We start from the raw sequence: 17065 nt of genomic DNA, 5'->3' as shown, positions 1-17065 counted from the left end.
AGAAACATGAGAAGATTCAGGCATTTTTTCATTTTAGAAATTATGGACTTTACAACGATATTATAAATAACTATTTTAATTTCCCAATGTTTCGATCTTCATATTAAGGTCATCATCTGGAGTATATACAAATATACAAGGACAAGCTGAGTTACATTTCACACAGTAAGCTAAAGAAACAATGATTTGATCACCAATTATTCTACTATCACACAGTTGTTCATTGGAGCAGAATCAGCTCCAATGAACAAGCGATGAAAGACGAATTTAAAGTTATCAGCAATATTTTTCTAAAAAATGGTTACATCCAAAACACTATTAACAAAATTCTCTACAAGACCTCAATAAAAAAAAAAAAAAAACAGAGCTACAAAATATGGTTGAAATACTATTAAAAAAAAGTCAAAATTATGGCTTAGTATTAAATACAGCTAAAACCTATATATGGTAATAAAAAAAAAAAGCGCCAACAAAACACAAATTTAAGAGTATTAAGGGGATTCATTCAAAGTATAAAGATTTATAATTATTCAGGAGTAATGATTACAGAAAGTGGAACAACAGTTATGGAAATAAAACCAAGAACAGCTAAAGAAAAGAAGCACTTTGGAATAATAAATTACTAATGATCTCTGGAATAAATAATAAGAAGAATATTATGAAATTACGCATGGTTGACATTGAATTATGGATGTGAGATGTGGACACACACAAAATCCATAATCAGGAAATTGCAGGCATTTGAGATGTGGTGCTATAGCACATATGGGCGACCCCCAGCCTGGATCCGGCCCTCTACTTCTTTTGATCCGGCTCTAATCTATTTCAGCAAAGTTTGTCTGATTCATGGTGGGAGAAAATATGGTGTGTTCTACTAATTCACATTAAGCTGACGTCATATGACTTGCGCAAAACACACTATGTTTTCTCCAACCAAGGTCTCTTTCTCACTTTGACTAGCGCCGTGTGTGAACGTGTCAGGTTTGGTACTTGCGTTGGTGTTGTGCTTTGTTCAGTGCCTGCATTGATGTTGTGTTCTGTTTGGTGCCTGTGGTGTAGAAGACAGTTTTATTTGACAGTTCTGAATATCACTTATAAATTTGGGACAATGTCAGGGGTTATTGCAAAAAAAAAAAGAAAAGTAGATGCAAAGAATCGTCAATTTCAAGACAACTGGATGGAGGATTATTATTTTATTCTGAATAAAGGTTTGCCTGTATGTTTGCTGTGCAACGAATCCGTATCCGTCAACAAAGAATACAACTTGAAGAGACACTTTACTTCGAAACATGCGGATCATCCAAAAATTGATGGACAACTACAAAAATATGAAATACAGAAGTTGAAGAAGAACTTGGATACCCAGCAGCAAATGTTCAACAAGCAAAGAACGCAGCGCCACAGCATTGTCAAAGCCAGCTTTGTAGCAAGCGAAAAAAATCGCTAAGCATTCTAAGTCATTTGGTGAAGGAGAATTTATCAAAGAATGTCTGCTGGATGTTGCAAGAATAATATGTCCTGAAAAGAAAAAAGACTTCAAGAATATTTGTTTGTCGAGACGTACTGTTATCCGACAGATAGAAATTATGGCTGATGATATCAAAAAAAAAGTTTAAAAGAGAAGATCGCTAGATTGGAAGCATTTTCAATTGCTTTGGATGACAGCTCCGATGCCTCCGATACAGCACAACTAGCAATATTTATTCGAGGAGTTGATGCGGATTTCAACATCAAAGAAGAATTATTGGCACTTCGCCCGTTAAAAGAAACACCTACCGGTGAAGATATATTTGAAACAGTCAACGCAGTCTTCGAGAGATTTGGGCTAAAATGGAGTTCACTATCTGGCATATGCACTGATGGAGCCCCCTGTAATGGTTGGTGCACAGAAGGGATTTATTGGAATAGTTCATGAAAGAGCGATAGAACTACAGATCGATATGGAAAATTTAACAAATTTTCACTGCATTATCCACCAACAAAATCTGTGTGCAAAATCGATTAAATTCACAAATGTTATGGAAGTTGTAGTAGCCAGTATTAACTTTATTAAGTCACGTGCACTTAATCACCGCCAATTTAAGGAGTATTTGGCAGACCTATTTTCGGATTATGAAGATGTGTCTTATTATTATTATTATTATGAAGATGTGTCTTATTATTATTATGAAGTGAGGTGGCTGAGTAAATGTAAAATGTTAAAACGATTTTATGATCTGAGACAAGACATTGCAGATTTTATGGACATAAAAGGAAACACAATTAACCAAGTAAAAGATGATGAGTGGGTGTGTGATTTAGCATTCCTTGTAGATGTCGCCGGATACCTAAATATCTGACTGTTGGAAAGTCAGATAAGAGCTAAAAATTGTTATCATTTTCCTACTCTAGCAACTAATAAAAATATCCCTTATAATTGTTATGGAGATGAACTGAAGGAACTAATAGAGCAATTTGATACAGGGTTTGCCGACTTCAAAAACAAAGACTCCACATTCGCTATATTTGCTCGTCCGATGGATGCTGATGTAAATAATGTGCCAGAAAACTTACAGTTGGAACTTATTCAGCTTCAGGCAGATTTAGTGCTAAAATCACAATTTAACAACATTGCTTTGATGGATTTTTATAAATTTTATTTCGTGGAAGAAAAATATACAAATTTACGTGCCTTTTCAAGAAAAATCATTTGTCTTTTCGGCAGCACATATATGTGTGAACAGTTTTCGAGGATGAAATACAATAAATCAAAAATTCAGACAAGAATAACAGACGAAAACCTCAAAAATTCTATGTGATTATCCTTAAGTAATATTAACGTCAATATTGATAGTCTCGTAGTTGAAGTACAAGGCCAATCTTCACATTAAATTGTTATGTCATTCATTATATTATAAAATTTATGTAGATCTTTATACCAAAGCAGTATATTATAAATAAATGAAATATGAAGTAGCAACTTGTTTTAATTCATTTAATATTAATTTATTTTATGTAATAATTTGGTCTGGCCCTTGACTCAGAGACAGAATGATAATTTGTCCCCCGAACTAGGAAAGGTTGTTCAAGCCTATGCTATAGGAAAGCACTGAATATTTCTTGGAGAGAAGGAAGAAAAAAAAAAAAAAAAAAAAAAAAAAAAAAAAAAAAAACAACTAATGAAGTAGAATTGAAGCTGATGGGAACCAAAAGAGAGCTCATGGTGCAAGATGTCTCTGGAAATGCATGGGGGGGGGGGGGGGGGGGGGGGTTAAGAGGGAAAAAGATCTCCTGGTAGACTAAGAGCTTCTTGGGTTAATGATGTAAAGAAATGGATGAGATAATAAGAGCTATTACAGGATCAAAAGGATGACAAATGAACAGACACTCTGGCTTACCATGATTGCTAACCTAACTACATGAAAAAGTTACATCATTACTAACTTCCAATCAACAATTTTCCTCCATATTAATTTGGAGGAATTAATATGGAGGAATTAATATGGGGGGGGGGGTTAAGAGGGAAAAAGATCTCCTGGTAGACTAAGAGCTTCTTGGGTTAATGATGTAAAGAAATGGATGAGATAATAAGAGCTATTACAGGATCAAAAGGATGACAAATGAACAGACACTCTGGCTTACCATGATTGCTAACCTAACTACATGAAAAAGTTACATCATTACTAACTTCCAATCAACAATTTTCCTCCATATTAATTTGTTATCTGTCAACACTTCAACATTATCAAATCTTATACTTCTGCCTTCTAAGACACTTTTGACTATCAATCTGCCTACATCTTGGTCTTCTTCTGGGTCTGTTTCCAGCAAACCTGGCAAAGAACACTAGTTTTACTATTCATTCCTCTCCCATTCTGTTTAAATGACCATACCACCTCAGATTAGCTCAGCTAACACATTCCTGAATGCTAATAATGGCACATTCTTTCCTAATATGTGATCCATATAGATAATGAATAAGAGTAGAGATAATATGCACCCATGTCACACACCTGATTTAACATCAAACCATCTTCCTGAACCTTGTTCAATTCTAACTACTGATTTACAGCTCAAATAGCGACTATGTATTGCCCAATTTAATGTCTCATTTACACCATATAACTGTAACGTTTTGATGACCTTTCCTTTTTGCACCTTGTCATATGCCTTTTGCAGATACGAGGGTGGTCTGAAAAGTCCTCGGCCTAACAATGAAAAAACGAATTTATAATTTCAAAATTATTTTTATTTTTCAACATAATCTCCCTTAAGACTAATACATTTATTCAGCGATGCTCCAGCATCATTATCCAGTCCCTGTAGTGGTTCTCAGTAAGATCTGCAAAATATCTCTTGATTCAAAGAAAAACACTGACCAGCGAGGAAGAGTTTTAGTTTTGAGAAGAGATAGAAGTCAGAGGGAGCCAAATCTGGGGAATAGGGTGGATGTTCCAATAATTCATAGTGTAGATCCCTTGATTTTCCCATTGCCAAAACACCTTTGTGGGCAGGTGCATTGTCTTGATGAAAGATGATTTTTTTCCTTCTGCAAACCGGGTCTTTTCTCAAGAATTTTGTCATCTAGTCTGGTTAAAAGATCGAAATAATATTCCCCGATTATTGTTTTACCCTTTTCAAGATAATTCATAAACAAAATGCCTTTAGCATCAGAAAACATTGATGCCGTGACTTTCCTACTGATTGAACTGACTTTTTCTTCTTTGGTACTAAAAACTGATTTCTGTCCACTGTTTTGATTGCTGTTTGGATTCTGGTGTGTAATGGTGAATCCAAGTTTCATCCATGGTAAAAAAATCGATGCACAAAATCAGTTTTATTCGTGTTAAAACGATCCAAGCACTGTTCAGAGATTTTCATGCAAGTGCGTTTTTGATCTACTGTAAGCAAGAGTGGCACCCATCTTGCGCAAAGCTTTTTCATTTGCAATTCTTCATGCAAAATACATCCTACAGGTTCTTTTGAAATGCCCATAGTCTCAGCAATTTCACGCACTTTGACTTGCCAGTCATCCAATACTATAATACTATATCATGCACTTGACTGATGATTTCTGGTGTTGTTACTCTTTTTGGACGTCTTTCACGTGGATCATTAAAGGCTGGTATGGCCAAGTTTAAACTCGGCAGCCCATTTCTTAATTGTCAAAATCGAAGGAGAAGAGTGCCCATAAACATTTATGAACTTCGAATGAATTTCTTTTGGCATTAAACCTTCTTTTACAAAGAATTTTATACTGCACAATACTCAATTTTATCCATTTCAAGGGATACAGACAACACTTTTGCTTCAGACAGCTGTATAAAACAAACTACTTGATAGAATGACTTGCAATTTCACACGGATGCTTATGACAGATGTACCAACTTAGAGAAAAAAATCTTGCCGATGGGGTTGCTATCCATGGTCAAGGCCGAGAATTTCAGACCACCCTCGTATACGAAATTTAAATACAGATAATGACACTTTTACTCTAATCCGAAGAAATAATGGCATTTTTTCTGGATAAGGGATATTTTTTCTAATTCTATTATTTAAATATATATTTTACTAAGCTACCACACAAAATAAATAATGATTAAAAAAAAGAAACAACAACAACAAAAAAAAAAACTTTTCTTACCTCATAAAGTGAACGTAACACATTCCCACAGGGATTTGAAGAGGCATAACTTAATGCACGACACAGCGTTCTCAAACTTGTGAGAAGTTAGAAGTGGAAAAGAAAAGGTATTAATTTTTTGTGAAAAAATGCCCACACATATTTAAGCCATACTTTTTATATTGAAATAGTAATTTTATAACTTTAACCTGTTTTTGTTAAAATACATGCCTATTTATAAAGAAAATGAGTCTCTGTAAAAGAATATGGAACTTATCTGAAAGAATTATAAAAATTATAACTCCTTATATTTTTCATTAAAAATATTAATATTCATTTGATTTCTCAACTTAGGCTTGCATTTAAAGTCTGTAGAGAATAAGCTGAGAAACCAAATGAATATTAACATGTGCAAACCCTACAGACTGTCCATAAATGACAAATTAACATTAGCACAATAAGGAAAGTTTAGATTTAATATCCAGAATAAAGTAGATATTTTGCTTGTAAGTTTCTTGTAATATCATCTGTGTATATAAAGAGAACTATGGAAATTCAAAAGCAACTAATTTCAACAAATTAATGTTCCTCTCAGTAACGAAGTTTATCATTCGAGGTTTCACATAATTTAAATAACTGAAATTACTAAATTTAAAACAGAAATAATCAGATGGTTCAACAAATCTTTATGACAATCATAAATACCAAACCTAATGATAATCCATGGTGAGGGAGATTTATTCTGAACAGACAGTTCTGGTCCTGTTTGCTAATATTTTAATGATATCATGTTGCATGGAGAGGAGGGGGGGGGGGCAGGAAACAATTGGTAGTGAATATAATATACCTACCTACTTTACAAGTATGTTTTCTGTAAATGAAAATGATTATGGCTATGTTAGCTTTATGTAATATCAGCTTACAGCCTCTTTTCACATGCAGCAAACTTGGGGACCACAAATAGTCTGTTATATTTCTCTAGTATGACAGTAAACTTACATTGTTGTTAGGGTATGAGAGTATCCAAGGTACCAGTACAGGGTACTCTCATTATAAGCTGGGATTGAATTCTTGAGAATCATTGTGTGTATCCAAAACAAGTAAAATGGGAGGTTTATAACATGGGATAATACCGGTTCTGTTCCCAAATGAGTGAGATTCTTACTTTTTAAGGTTAATTTAATTGAAAATGCACCTATTTTTCATATATATATATATATATATATATATATATATTAAGATATAAGAGTAATAAATAAAATATTCCACTATGTCTAGCTAGATACTACTGGAACGTGTGTATGTGGGGCTGTAGATATTTCAAGTTCTACAGAACAAACTGTTTGGCATGCTGAATACCATGCTTCTGGAATATCTCATTGTTTCAATGAAAAAATAATTTAGCCAGGATGATATGCACAAGCCCCAGTTACCTCCAGTAATTATAAAGAAGCTATCAATGTCCCCAGTCTCAGCCACAACTATGCCATAATTCTAAAGGAAATCACCCAATCTGCAAATTATGGCAGAAATAGAATTATTCCCTGTAATGAAGAGAAATGTAGCAGGTATTTATTATGACTGTTAGCTTTGCTCTTTTCTTCAAAATTTCCCAAAACACTTCTGTGTTCATTTCCTGCTGTGTTGTTTAGATCTCCAACAAGAATTAACTGTTATTTTTTCTTCATGTCAGCTACCTTCTGTAATGTTTTGAAAAACTCTCTCCGCTTTTCGTTAACAGAACCTTCTGTGGGACCTTTATAAGCCCAAATAAGATTCATTGTTCAATTCTACATTCTGAAATCTGCTCACATCACTCAAATTGAAAGTGACTGTAATTCAAAAAGTTCAACTTCACGTTTAGTGTTGAATGCTATAGCTTCTCCTTTTCTAATCAATACTACCTGAATAACAACTTATTGTTATTTAGCAGAATCTGATCTGTTTAAATCTTCTTCATTTCATCTCCATCTCGAACTGTGTTCCGCGAGAAGTTCTGGAATTTGTCATTTTAGTTTTCTAAGCATTTTTCATGAATAAATATTTTATAGTGGAAATATTCTGAAGAGAATAATATACGTGAATATGTCGAGAAGCTCAGATCCAGAACGTCTAATAACATCTGTGTATCGTTAATTTTCACATATCAAAACTTTTCAACATTTGGGAAAGGGAATACCGCTGTTTATGACTAGTCATAAAAATTGCCTGTAAGAAGATTATAACAATGGGTGGCATATCCTCTGTTCTTAAAACTGAAGGAAATGACATCTGTGTAGTAAATGTCAGTGACCAAGTGGCATATTTTTAAACATGGAGATATTCATGAATTATCGTTAATATCACACATCAAAATCTTTCAACAATCGGGAAAGAGAATACTGCCGTTTATGACCGATCATAAAAATTGCCTGCAAGCCGATTACAACAATGGGTGGCGTGTTCTCAAAACTGAGAGAAATAACATCTGTGTTGCAAATGTCAGTGACCAATTAGCAAGGAAGTATAAAGAAAATTTTTCCACTGAAATTGAAGATCAAAGTAGTCTGTATCTAGTTCTCAGATCTAGTAATACTGAATACTTTCTTCGCAACTTCGTGTTGAAGTGTGTAAGTGCTTGTTTTAAAACCGGAGTGCCATGATTTTTTTAAAAGTAATAGGAATACAGATTTAAATTCTAATATGAATAAGAGACAAGGGACTTTATTTAATTTTGGTATTAAGAAATCTCTTATGGAAGGTGTTTGTGACAGAACAGATAGTGAGTCATCTACCACCAGCCTACAAAACGATCTCCAGGATGTACAAAAGGAGGGGAAAACTACCAATACACAGGAGAAAAAGTCTACATTCACTCATAAGTACTTATAATAATCTTATAAATATATCTGGTGATCAGAGTAGGATATATCAATGAAAATCAGCACAAATTAATTTAATAATGGCTTATTGATGCTTTAATTAAATTAATTAAAACATCAATTAAACCAAACTTTAATTGATGTTTAATTAATTATTAATTAATAATAAAAATCAGCTAAATTATCAATTAATTATTAATTAATACATTACAAAATAACCAAGGTGTTCCGTGAAAATTTCAGGATTTGTGAAGTGTTCTGTCGTAAAAAAAGTTTGAGAAACCCTGAATTAAACAATGACTGATGAACAGTGAACCTACCTAATATCCATGGTAAGATTTGGAGAATTGTCGGATTTTTCTTGACATTTCCAGATTGTTTAACTGGGTCTGGTATAGAAGATTCCTTGATATGGTCTACCTTCCACCATTTGTAATTAGGTTTCCTCTCTAAAATTTCCTAACTGATGGAATACTGCACTGCTCTCTATCCTTTGCCTGTACTGTTCCTCAACACATACAGATGACCTGCTCTTATTAACATCAACCATATAACACCACTCTGAATTTTTCTTGCAATGATCAACATTTCAATCTACAAGATCTTCCATAATCAATGTCTTAAACATTGATCTCCTTGTCATTCTCCAGTGAGATGAGGACAACTTACTATTTTAATTCTCAGAAGTGAAATTTCACTTCTTCCTTACCTTTAATAATACTCAGGTCTGCAGGCAAGATCAAATTTCTCTTGCAACTAATAGCCTTTCCTTGCATAAACAAATGCACAGTGTTCTTATCCTTCAAAAACTGGTATCATTTTAATTGGTATCGTTTTCTGTTCAAGACATTACTTTTCATCTGTACAACTGCTAGCATCACATAAATCGCAAAACTGTCTAAATTTAGAATAAAGTCTCACATTTCAGATCACACACCAAAAAGCGCCTGATCAGTTATCGTAACTGAACAACCAGTTAAGATGACCTCCCCTGTCTACTCCCCCCCCCCCCTCCCAGTCCCCAACTCTCAGACTCACTACAATTACTTGTCACAATCATTTACTTTCTGAGGAAATGGCCAGCATCATTCCTTCCGTTTCCTGCAAAAATACAGAAAACCACTGGCAATATTTCCTTTAAGCTACACCAGACATAATGGGAGCACACATGCCTAGTAACCAAAATGTGCACCCAAAATTTTTCATTTCAGAATTTCTAATATACAAGTCAATAATTTTTGAACACTTGTCATTTATTTTATTTAGTAATTTCTCCAATATCTCCATGCTAATATTACTCTAAATTTATTCCAATTGAAAACACTCAAATTAGTTACTTTAAGGCCTGCACTGCCATATGGGCAAACTGATGCTGAGGTCAGCATGTTGAAGAGGCTATCTACTGTCTGGACAGTACAGTCATTTCAATTTGTGCAACAGTGATGGAATTTTGCAGCTATGCAGATTTAAGTGAATTAATTTGGTGCACACATATTATAGGTTATTACTAGATGGGAAAAAAAAAGCAACATTAATATCATCATCATCATCATCAAATTCCTGCCATGTACCCTCAAGGGTACATGGCAGGAATTTGATGATGATGGTGATGGATATGACACCTATACAGGATATGACAGTACTACATGAAAAAATTACATCATTACTAACTTCCTATCTACAATTTTCCTCTAAATCAGTCTGTTACTTGTCAAGACTACAACATTATCAGATCTTATATTTCTATCGTCTAAGGCACTTTGTACCGTATCAATCCACCTATATCTTGGTCTTCCTCTGGGTTGTTTTCCTGCCAACCTGGCAGAGAACACTTGTGCTAATCTTTCCTCTCCCATTCTATTTAAGTGACCATACCATCTGAGATTAGCTCTGCTAACGCATTCCTGGATGCTCACAATGTCAAGTTCTTTCCTAATATCCTCATTTTTAATATGATATTGCCATTGATGCCATCTGTTCACGCCTCTAATCTTTCTCAGGACTCTCATATCTGCGGCCTCTAGTCTTTGGTCAAGTGTTTTACTTCTGACCCAGCTCTCAGATCCATAAGTTAAAATTGGTTTGAACACAGTCTTGTATACAGCTAATTTAGTGTTCCGACTAATTTCTTTCTTATTCCATATGAATTTATTCAATTGACTTCCAACGATACCAGCATTGCTGATTCTGTTGCCTATTTCTATATTTAGTTTACTATCTTCAGTAAAAATTGTGCCTAAGTAGCTGAAATGTTTTATTTGTTCCACAGGTTCTCCATTCACAACACAGTTGACATTTTCAATGATTCTGCCTATTTTCATTGTCTTTGTCTTTTTATTGCTGACCTTCATACCATATCTATTACAACAGCTATTCAATTTAGTCAGAGAATCTCGCAGACTTGTAGCGGATTTATTTAGAAGTATAACATCATCCGCATAAAGCAAAGAGCTGACATTAACATCTCCAATTTTGATAACAGGTTTAATACCACATTCCTTCATAATGTGATCCACATAGATAATGAATAACAGAGGGGATAATGTACATCCTTGTCTCACACCAGATTTAACATTAAACCATCTTCCTGTACTTCCTTCAATTCTAACTGCTGACTCACAACTCAAATAAAGACTAAGTATTGCTTGATATAATGCCCCACTGACACCATATAACTGCAGCGTATTGAATAGCTTCTCTCTTGGCACCTTGTCATATGCCTTTTCCAAATCAACAAAACTTAAATACAGATCTTTGTTATATTCCCATGCTTTCTCGACTATTTGTCGTAAAGTGAAGATCTGATCCTGACAGCCTCTATTTGGCCTGAATCCAGCTTGTTCTTCAACAAGCTTTTCTTCCACAATTCTTCTCAACCGTTTCTCAAGTATATGTGAATATTATATCCCCAGGAACACTCAGTAGTGAAATAACTCTGAAATTTCTCACATTCAGTTTTATTTCCCTTTTTATATATGGGTACTATGAGAGCTCTACTCCAATCATCGGGAATTCGTCCCTCTGTCCAGGCTTTCTGAACTATGCAGTGCAGCCACTGTAAGACTCTTATACCACCATACTTCAGCATTTCTGGTCGAATATCATCTACTCCTACTGCCTTTCCACATTTCAAGCCTTTGATGGCTTTTTTCTACTTCAAGTATGGATATGTATTCCTGACTGCATGCCTGGTCAGTGTTTTTTTTATCACTGTGCTGTCATCACTGCTTGTTTCATGTAGCAGTTTTTCAAAGTAATTACTCCATACTTCAAGGATATCTTTTTCTCCTGTTTTCATTTCACCTTTATCATCTCTAATTCCTTTTACAGCACTCTTTCCTCCATTCCTAAGCTTCTTCAACAACCTCCAGAATATTTTGCCACCTTCTTGATATTTATTTTCTATATTCTTGCCAAAGTCCTCCCATGACTTTTGTTTAGCTAGTTTTACACACTGTTTAGCTTTCTTACATTTGTCTCTGTATTCTGTAAGAGTAAAGCTGACTTATTTGCCAGGAACTTTTGATATGCTTTCTTCTTTTCCTTCACTGCCTCTTTAACTTCCTGTGTCCTCCAGGGAGTTCTGATTTTTTTATCCTTGCACACAACCTCACCACATACCTCTCTGGCAGAATCAATCAATGTTTCCTTCAGAGTTCGCCACTGAATCTCCAAGGTTTGATTCCTGTTCTCAAACTCTTTCATTTTCTTTTCAATAATATTTCTGTATTTTAGTCTAAAGTTCACATCTGAGAGCTGCTCAACTTTTATTCGCTTTAAAACTTTCTTACATGTTATTCTTTTCAATATGAAATTCAATTTTATCCTGCTCAAGACTAAATAGTGATCACTTCCAATTTCAAATCCTCTGTACACTCTGGTGTCCTGCACCAGGGAGAAAACATCACTATCAACAATAACATAGTCAATGAGACTTTTCTTATTCCTAGCCTCTTCTCTCCATGTGAATTTGTGCACATTTTTATGTTGGAACATGGTGTTAGTAATAACCAGTCCATGTCCTGAGCAGAAATCCAACAGGTATTTGCCATTATTATTAGCTTTGCTCTTTTCTACAAATTTTCCCAAAATATTTTTGTATGTCTCACAATCATTTCCTACTCTACTATTTAGATCCCCAACAAGGACCATCTTTTCCTTTTTCATTGTGTCAGTTGCTTTTCTAAAGCATCAAAAAATTCCTCCACTTCTACCATAGTAGAACCTTCTTTGGGACCATAGGCACAAATAAGTCTCATTGTCCAGTTCCCCATTGTCATATTTGTCCACATTATTTGCCTACTTGAGACTGCCTGCCATTCAAGAAGATTAGCCTCGTATTTTGTGTTGAATACTATGGCTACTCCTTCTTTTCCTTGATTGTCATTGCCTGAATATAACATTTTGTATTTATTGCTCAGAAAGATCTCACCAGTTTTTGTCTTTTTTGTTTCAGTCGCCCCTATTATGTCGATCTGGTACTTATCTAATTCCTCAGCTAGCTCCATTTCTTTGCCATTCAGGCTTCTTTTGTTGATAGTACCGATCTTTAACTCTGGTGATGTTGAGTTGGGGTTTGTTTTCAGATTTGTTCCAGTAGCTGACTTATCGCTGTTTGCCCTGGTTCCCTGGTGAAAACAACGGAGGCCTTGTTTAACCGGGCAACGCCCCCGCCGGCATGAAATTTTGTCGTGTTGTACCATCATTTTGTATATTAGTTTAAGCCCAATAAGAATACAATTTGGTTGGCTAAATTCCAAATTGCCAGCCCATCCTCGTTCGTTCAGTATCAAAGTAGATACCCAACAGGGTGCACCACGAGAAGGTGAGGATTGGACATTAGGTCAGAAGCCCTGGTCGGTTTTCCGCATTCCTTTAAAGGCTATGTGGAGGTCTCCTCTCAGTTATACAGCTTTGACCCTTAAGCAGAGAAATATTAATTGGGTCTAAGACTAGACTAGAAACTTGCACACAAAATGTTTTTCATGTGTACATGGCCCAGCAAAAATTAGAGGGAATATCGGTAGCTGACCAACCCACAAAATTCAGTTCCCAACTCACAAGATTAACAACTTCACTTCCTCCATTCTACCTCAGAAATATAACCTCTGGCTGTTCACATACAACACTAATGTCTTAAAGGTTTTGTGATCAATTGTGAGAGGGTGTGTGTGTGTGTGTGTGTTTGGGATTAAAAAATATAAATAACAGGACCAGAACTATGTACAGACAACTCTCACCACAACAAAAAAACTCACATGCTATAGCTATACACAGTAAAAAAAAAAAAGTCCTAATCAAAGCCCCAAAACTCACTGCAGTCAACTATAAAACATTACAACAAAGTATTCCTGTGGTTGCCATGATTTTACTATAGTGAGTCAACTGCATTTTGATCAATCTTACCACTTCATCTACCTATCCATCTGTTTATTAGACATCCACAGATGAAGTATGGTCACTCAGATGCTTGGTGATGTGTCATACCAGTCCTTACCATATGGTCCTGTTGTATGCTTTTCTTGTGGCTTCAACTCTCTGAAGATCAGTCACTCCAGACAAACCATCCATCCATCTCATTGATGCTCTACCCTTTCCTCTTTTTCCAGAAACTTGACCTTGTATTACTGTAATGAGAAGTCCTCCTTCCATCCTTTCAATGTGTTCAAAGTATTTAACTTTCTTCTTTCAATAACCTTAAGGACTTTAAAGTTCTACTGATCCTTTCTAATACCCATCTGCCTTTCAGTAGACAGCCTTCTGCCTGCAACACCACACCACACCACAAAAGCAGGTATCCTTTTTTTATCCGACTTCTTTAGGTTCCAAGACTCACATCCTTAAGTTGCTGTTGGAAAAACAGCTGCATCCAAAATCCTCACTTTGTTCCCATAGAGATAGATCCATCCTTTCAACAGTCAGAGATTTTAGAGAAATCTCCGATTTCCAACCTGAAACCAATCGGTTAATCCAACACCTGTTCTTACCATGGCTTCTTGCTCCCTATATAAGGTAGCTATTAACCTGATAGTGTGTTGAGGAAAACCCATTCTTTTTATTACTTCCCACAGTTTCACATACTGAACACAAACAAAAGCTTTAGAGTGTTTGTGGAATTTTTTCTTGACTATTACACTTTTTTTTATATAATGTTCGTCAAGTAGCTTTATTTTATCGTCCTATATCTTTTGCCAATTTTTCTATCGGCATCTTCAGGGAATACAAACTAGTAAGCTATATGAAGGTAACAGACTAGGTTATAACTGATGGTTCTAATTCATACAAAAAATTAGTATTGAACAAGACAATGCGCGTGTCTTGGGAATGTGATTTATTCATTATGGCTCATGATGTAATTGTCATTAAAGTTCATTTCTTTGATGTTTAATGATCTGATTAAAGCTTTCCAAATTTCTGGTAGACCTTGATTCTTGTTTAGGTTTTCAGTTTTACGGGCAACTGTAGCTGCTTCCTTGAAGGTTCTTAAATGGTAGTTATCTTCTATATAGGGCATAAGGCTCTTATCCCACTCAATGTGATGGTTAGTAGAGGCAAAGTGGCAAGAAAGGCCTGAAATGTCTTGTCTGTTGTTTCTGCTTTACTATAGTTCGATTTTACTATAGTGAGTCAACTGCATTTTGATCAATCTTACCACTTCATCTACCTATCCATCTGTTTATTAGACATCCACAGATGAAGTATGGTCACTCAGATGCTTGGTGATGTGTCATACCAGTCCTTACCATATGGTCCTGTTGTATGCTTTTCTTGTGGCTTCAACTCTCTGAAGATCAGTCACTCCAGACAAACCATCCATCCATCTCATTGATGCTCTACCCTTTCCTCTTTTTCCAGAAACTTGACCTTGTATTACTGTAATGAGAAGTCCTCCTTCCATCCTTTCAATGTGTTCAAAGTATTTAACTTTCTTCTTTCAATAACCTTAAGGACTTTAAAGTTCTACTGATCCTTTCTAATACCCATCTGCCTTTCAGTAGACAGCCTTCTGCCTGCAACACCACACCACACCACAAAAGCAGGTATCCTTTTTTTATCCGACTTCTTTAGGTTCCAAGACTCACATCCTTAAGTTGCTGTTGGAAAAACAGCTGCATCCAAAATCCTCACTTTGTTCCCATAGAGATAGATCCATCCTTTCAACAGTCAGAGATTTTAGAGAAATCTCCGATTTCCAACCTGAAACCAATCGGTTAATCCAACACCTGTTCTTACCATGGCTTCTTGCTCCCTATATAAGGTAGCTATTAACCTGATAGTGTGTTGAGGAAAACCCATTCTTTTTATTACTTCCCACAGTTTCACATACTGAACACAAACAAAAGCTTTAGAGTGTTTGTGGAATTTTTTCTTGACTATTACACTTTTTTTTATATAATGTTCGTCAAGTAGCTTTATTTTATCGTCCTATATCTTTTGCCAATTTTTCTATCGGCATCTTCAGGGAATACAAACTAGTAAGCTATATGAAGGTAACAGACTAGGTTATAACTGATGGTTCTAATTCATACAAAAAATTAGTATTGAACAAGACAATGCGCGTGTCTTGGGAATGTGATTTATTCATTATGGCTCATGATGTAATTGTCATTAAAGTTCATTTCTTTGATGTTTAATGATCTGATTAAAGCTTTCCAAATTTCTGGTATACCTTGATTCTTGTTTAGGTTTTCAGTTTTACGGGCAACTGTAGCTGCTTCCTTGAAGGTTCTTAAATGGTAGTTATCTTCTATATAGGGCATAAGGCTCTTATCCCACTCAATGTGATGGTTAGTAGAGGCAAAGTGGCAAGAAAGGCCTGAAATGTCTTGTCTGTTGTTTCTGGCATATCCTATATGTTCTTTCTTTCTCGTTTCAAAGCTTCTAGAGGTCTGACCTACATAACTAATACCACATGAGCAAGGTAATGGATGAGGATCTTTCAGTGATCTTAAAAATTTCCGAATAGTGTTGATTGGCTTGAATGCTACTCTGATATTATGTGGTTTTAGAAGGTTGGATAATTTTTTGGAAATGCTGCTGACAAATGGAATAGTAATAGTACTGATGTATTGGACATCATCACGTTGTCTATGTGGTATATCAGTCAAGAGAATCTTGTTGTAGAGTCTTTTTGGATAACCATTTAAAGATAGTTCTCTGGATATTGTAGTTAATTCCATTTGTAGGTCATTCTTATCTGTTGGGTACTGTATAGCTCTTTTCTTGAGCATATGGATAATGCTAAGTTTCTGAGCTATATGATGAGACGAGTTGAACTGGAGGTAACGTCCAGTATTTGTAGGTTTCCTATAAACAGATAGGTTGATACTATTATTGGTTTGTTTCTTTATTAGGATGTCAAGGAATGGCAGTTTTTCCATCTTTTTCAATTTCTAATGTGAATTTGATGGTATAGTGGAAACTATTGATTTGGTTAAGGAAATTTATTGATTAGGATTTATTAGGATGTCAAGGAATGGCAGTTTTCCATCTTTTTCAATTTCTAATGTGAATTTGATGGTATGGTTGAAACTATTGATTTGGTTAAGGAAATTGTTGATTAGTTCTTCTTTTGTATGATCCCAAATGAGAAAGATATCAT

General features: G+C 35.2%; 1 protein-coding gene across 1 annotated transcript in view; it reads right to left on the bottom strand.

Moving 5' to 3' along the window:
- Positions 1 to 17065, bottom strand: part of LOC150096239 (midasin) — a 1081806-nt gene that overhangs the window by 837922 nt on the left and 226819 nt on the right. Inside the window, exon 21 of the mRNA XM_090409469.1 lies at positions 5624 to 5699. Within this exon, the coding sequence (XP_090265595.1) occupies positions 5624 to 5699 (76 nt within the window). The remainder of the gene's footprint in view (positions 1 to 5623; positions 5700 to 17065) is intronic.

Source organism: Typopeltis vanoorti, chromosome 19 (genome assembly GCF_054136105.1).
Source record: "Typopeltis vanoorti isolate ZY-2024b chromosome 19, IOZ_Tvanoo_1.0, whole genome shotgun sequence".
Taxonomy (NCBI): Eukaryota; Metazoa; Arthropoda; class Arachnida; order Uropygi; family Thelyphonidae; genus Typopeltis; species Typopeltis vanoorti.
Note: the sequence above shows the minus strand (reverse complement) of the source record. Positions and strands in the feature narration are given on the sequence as shown.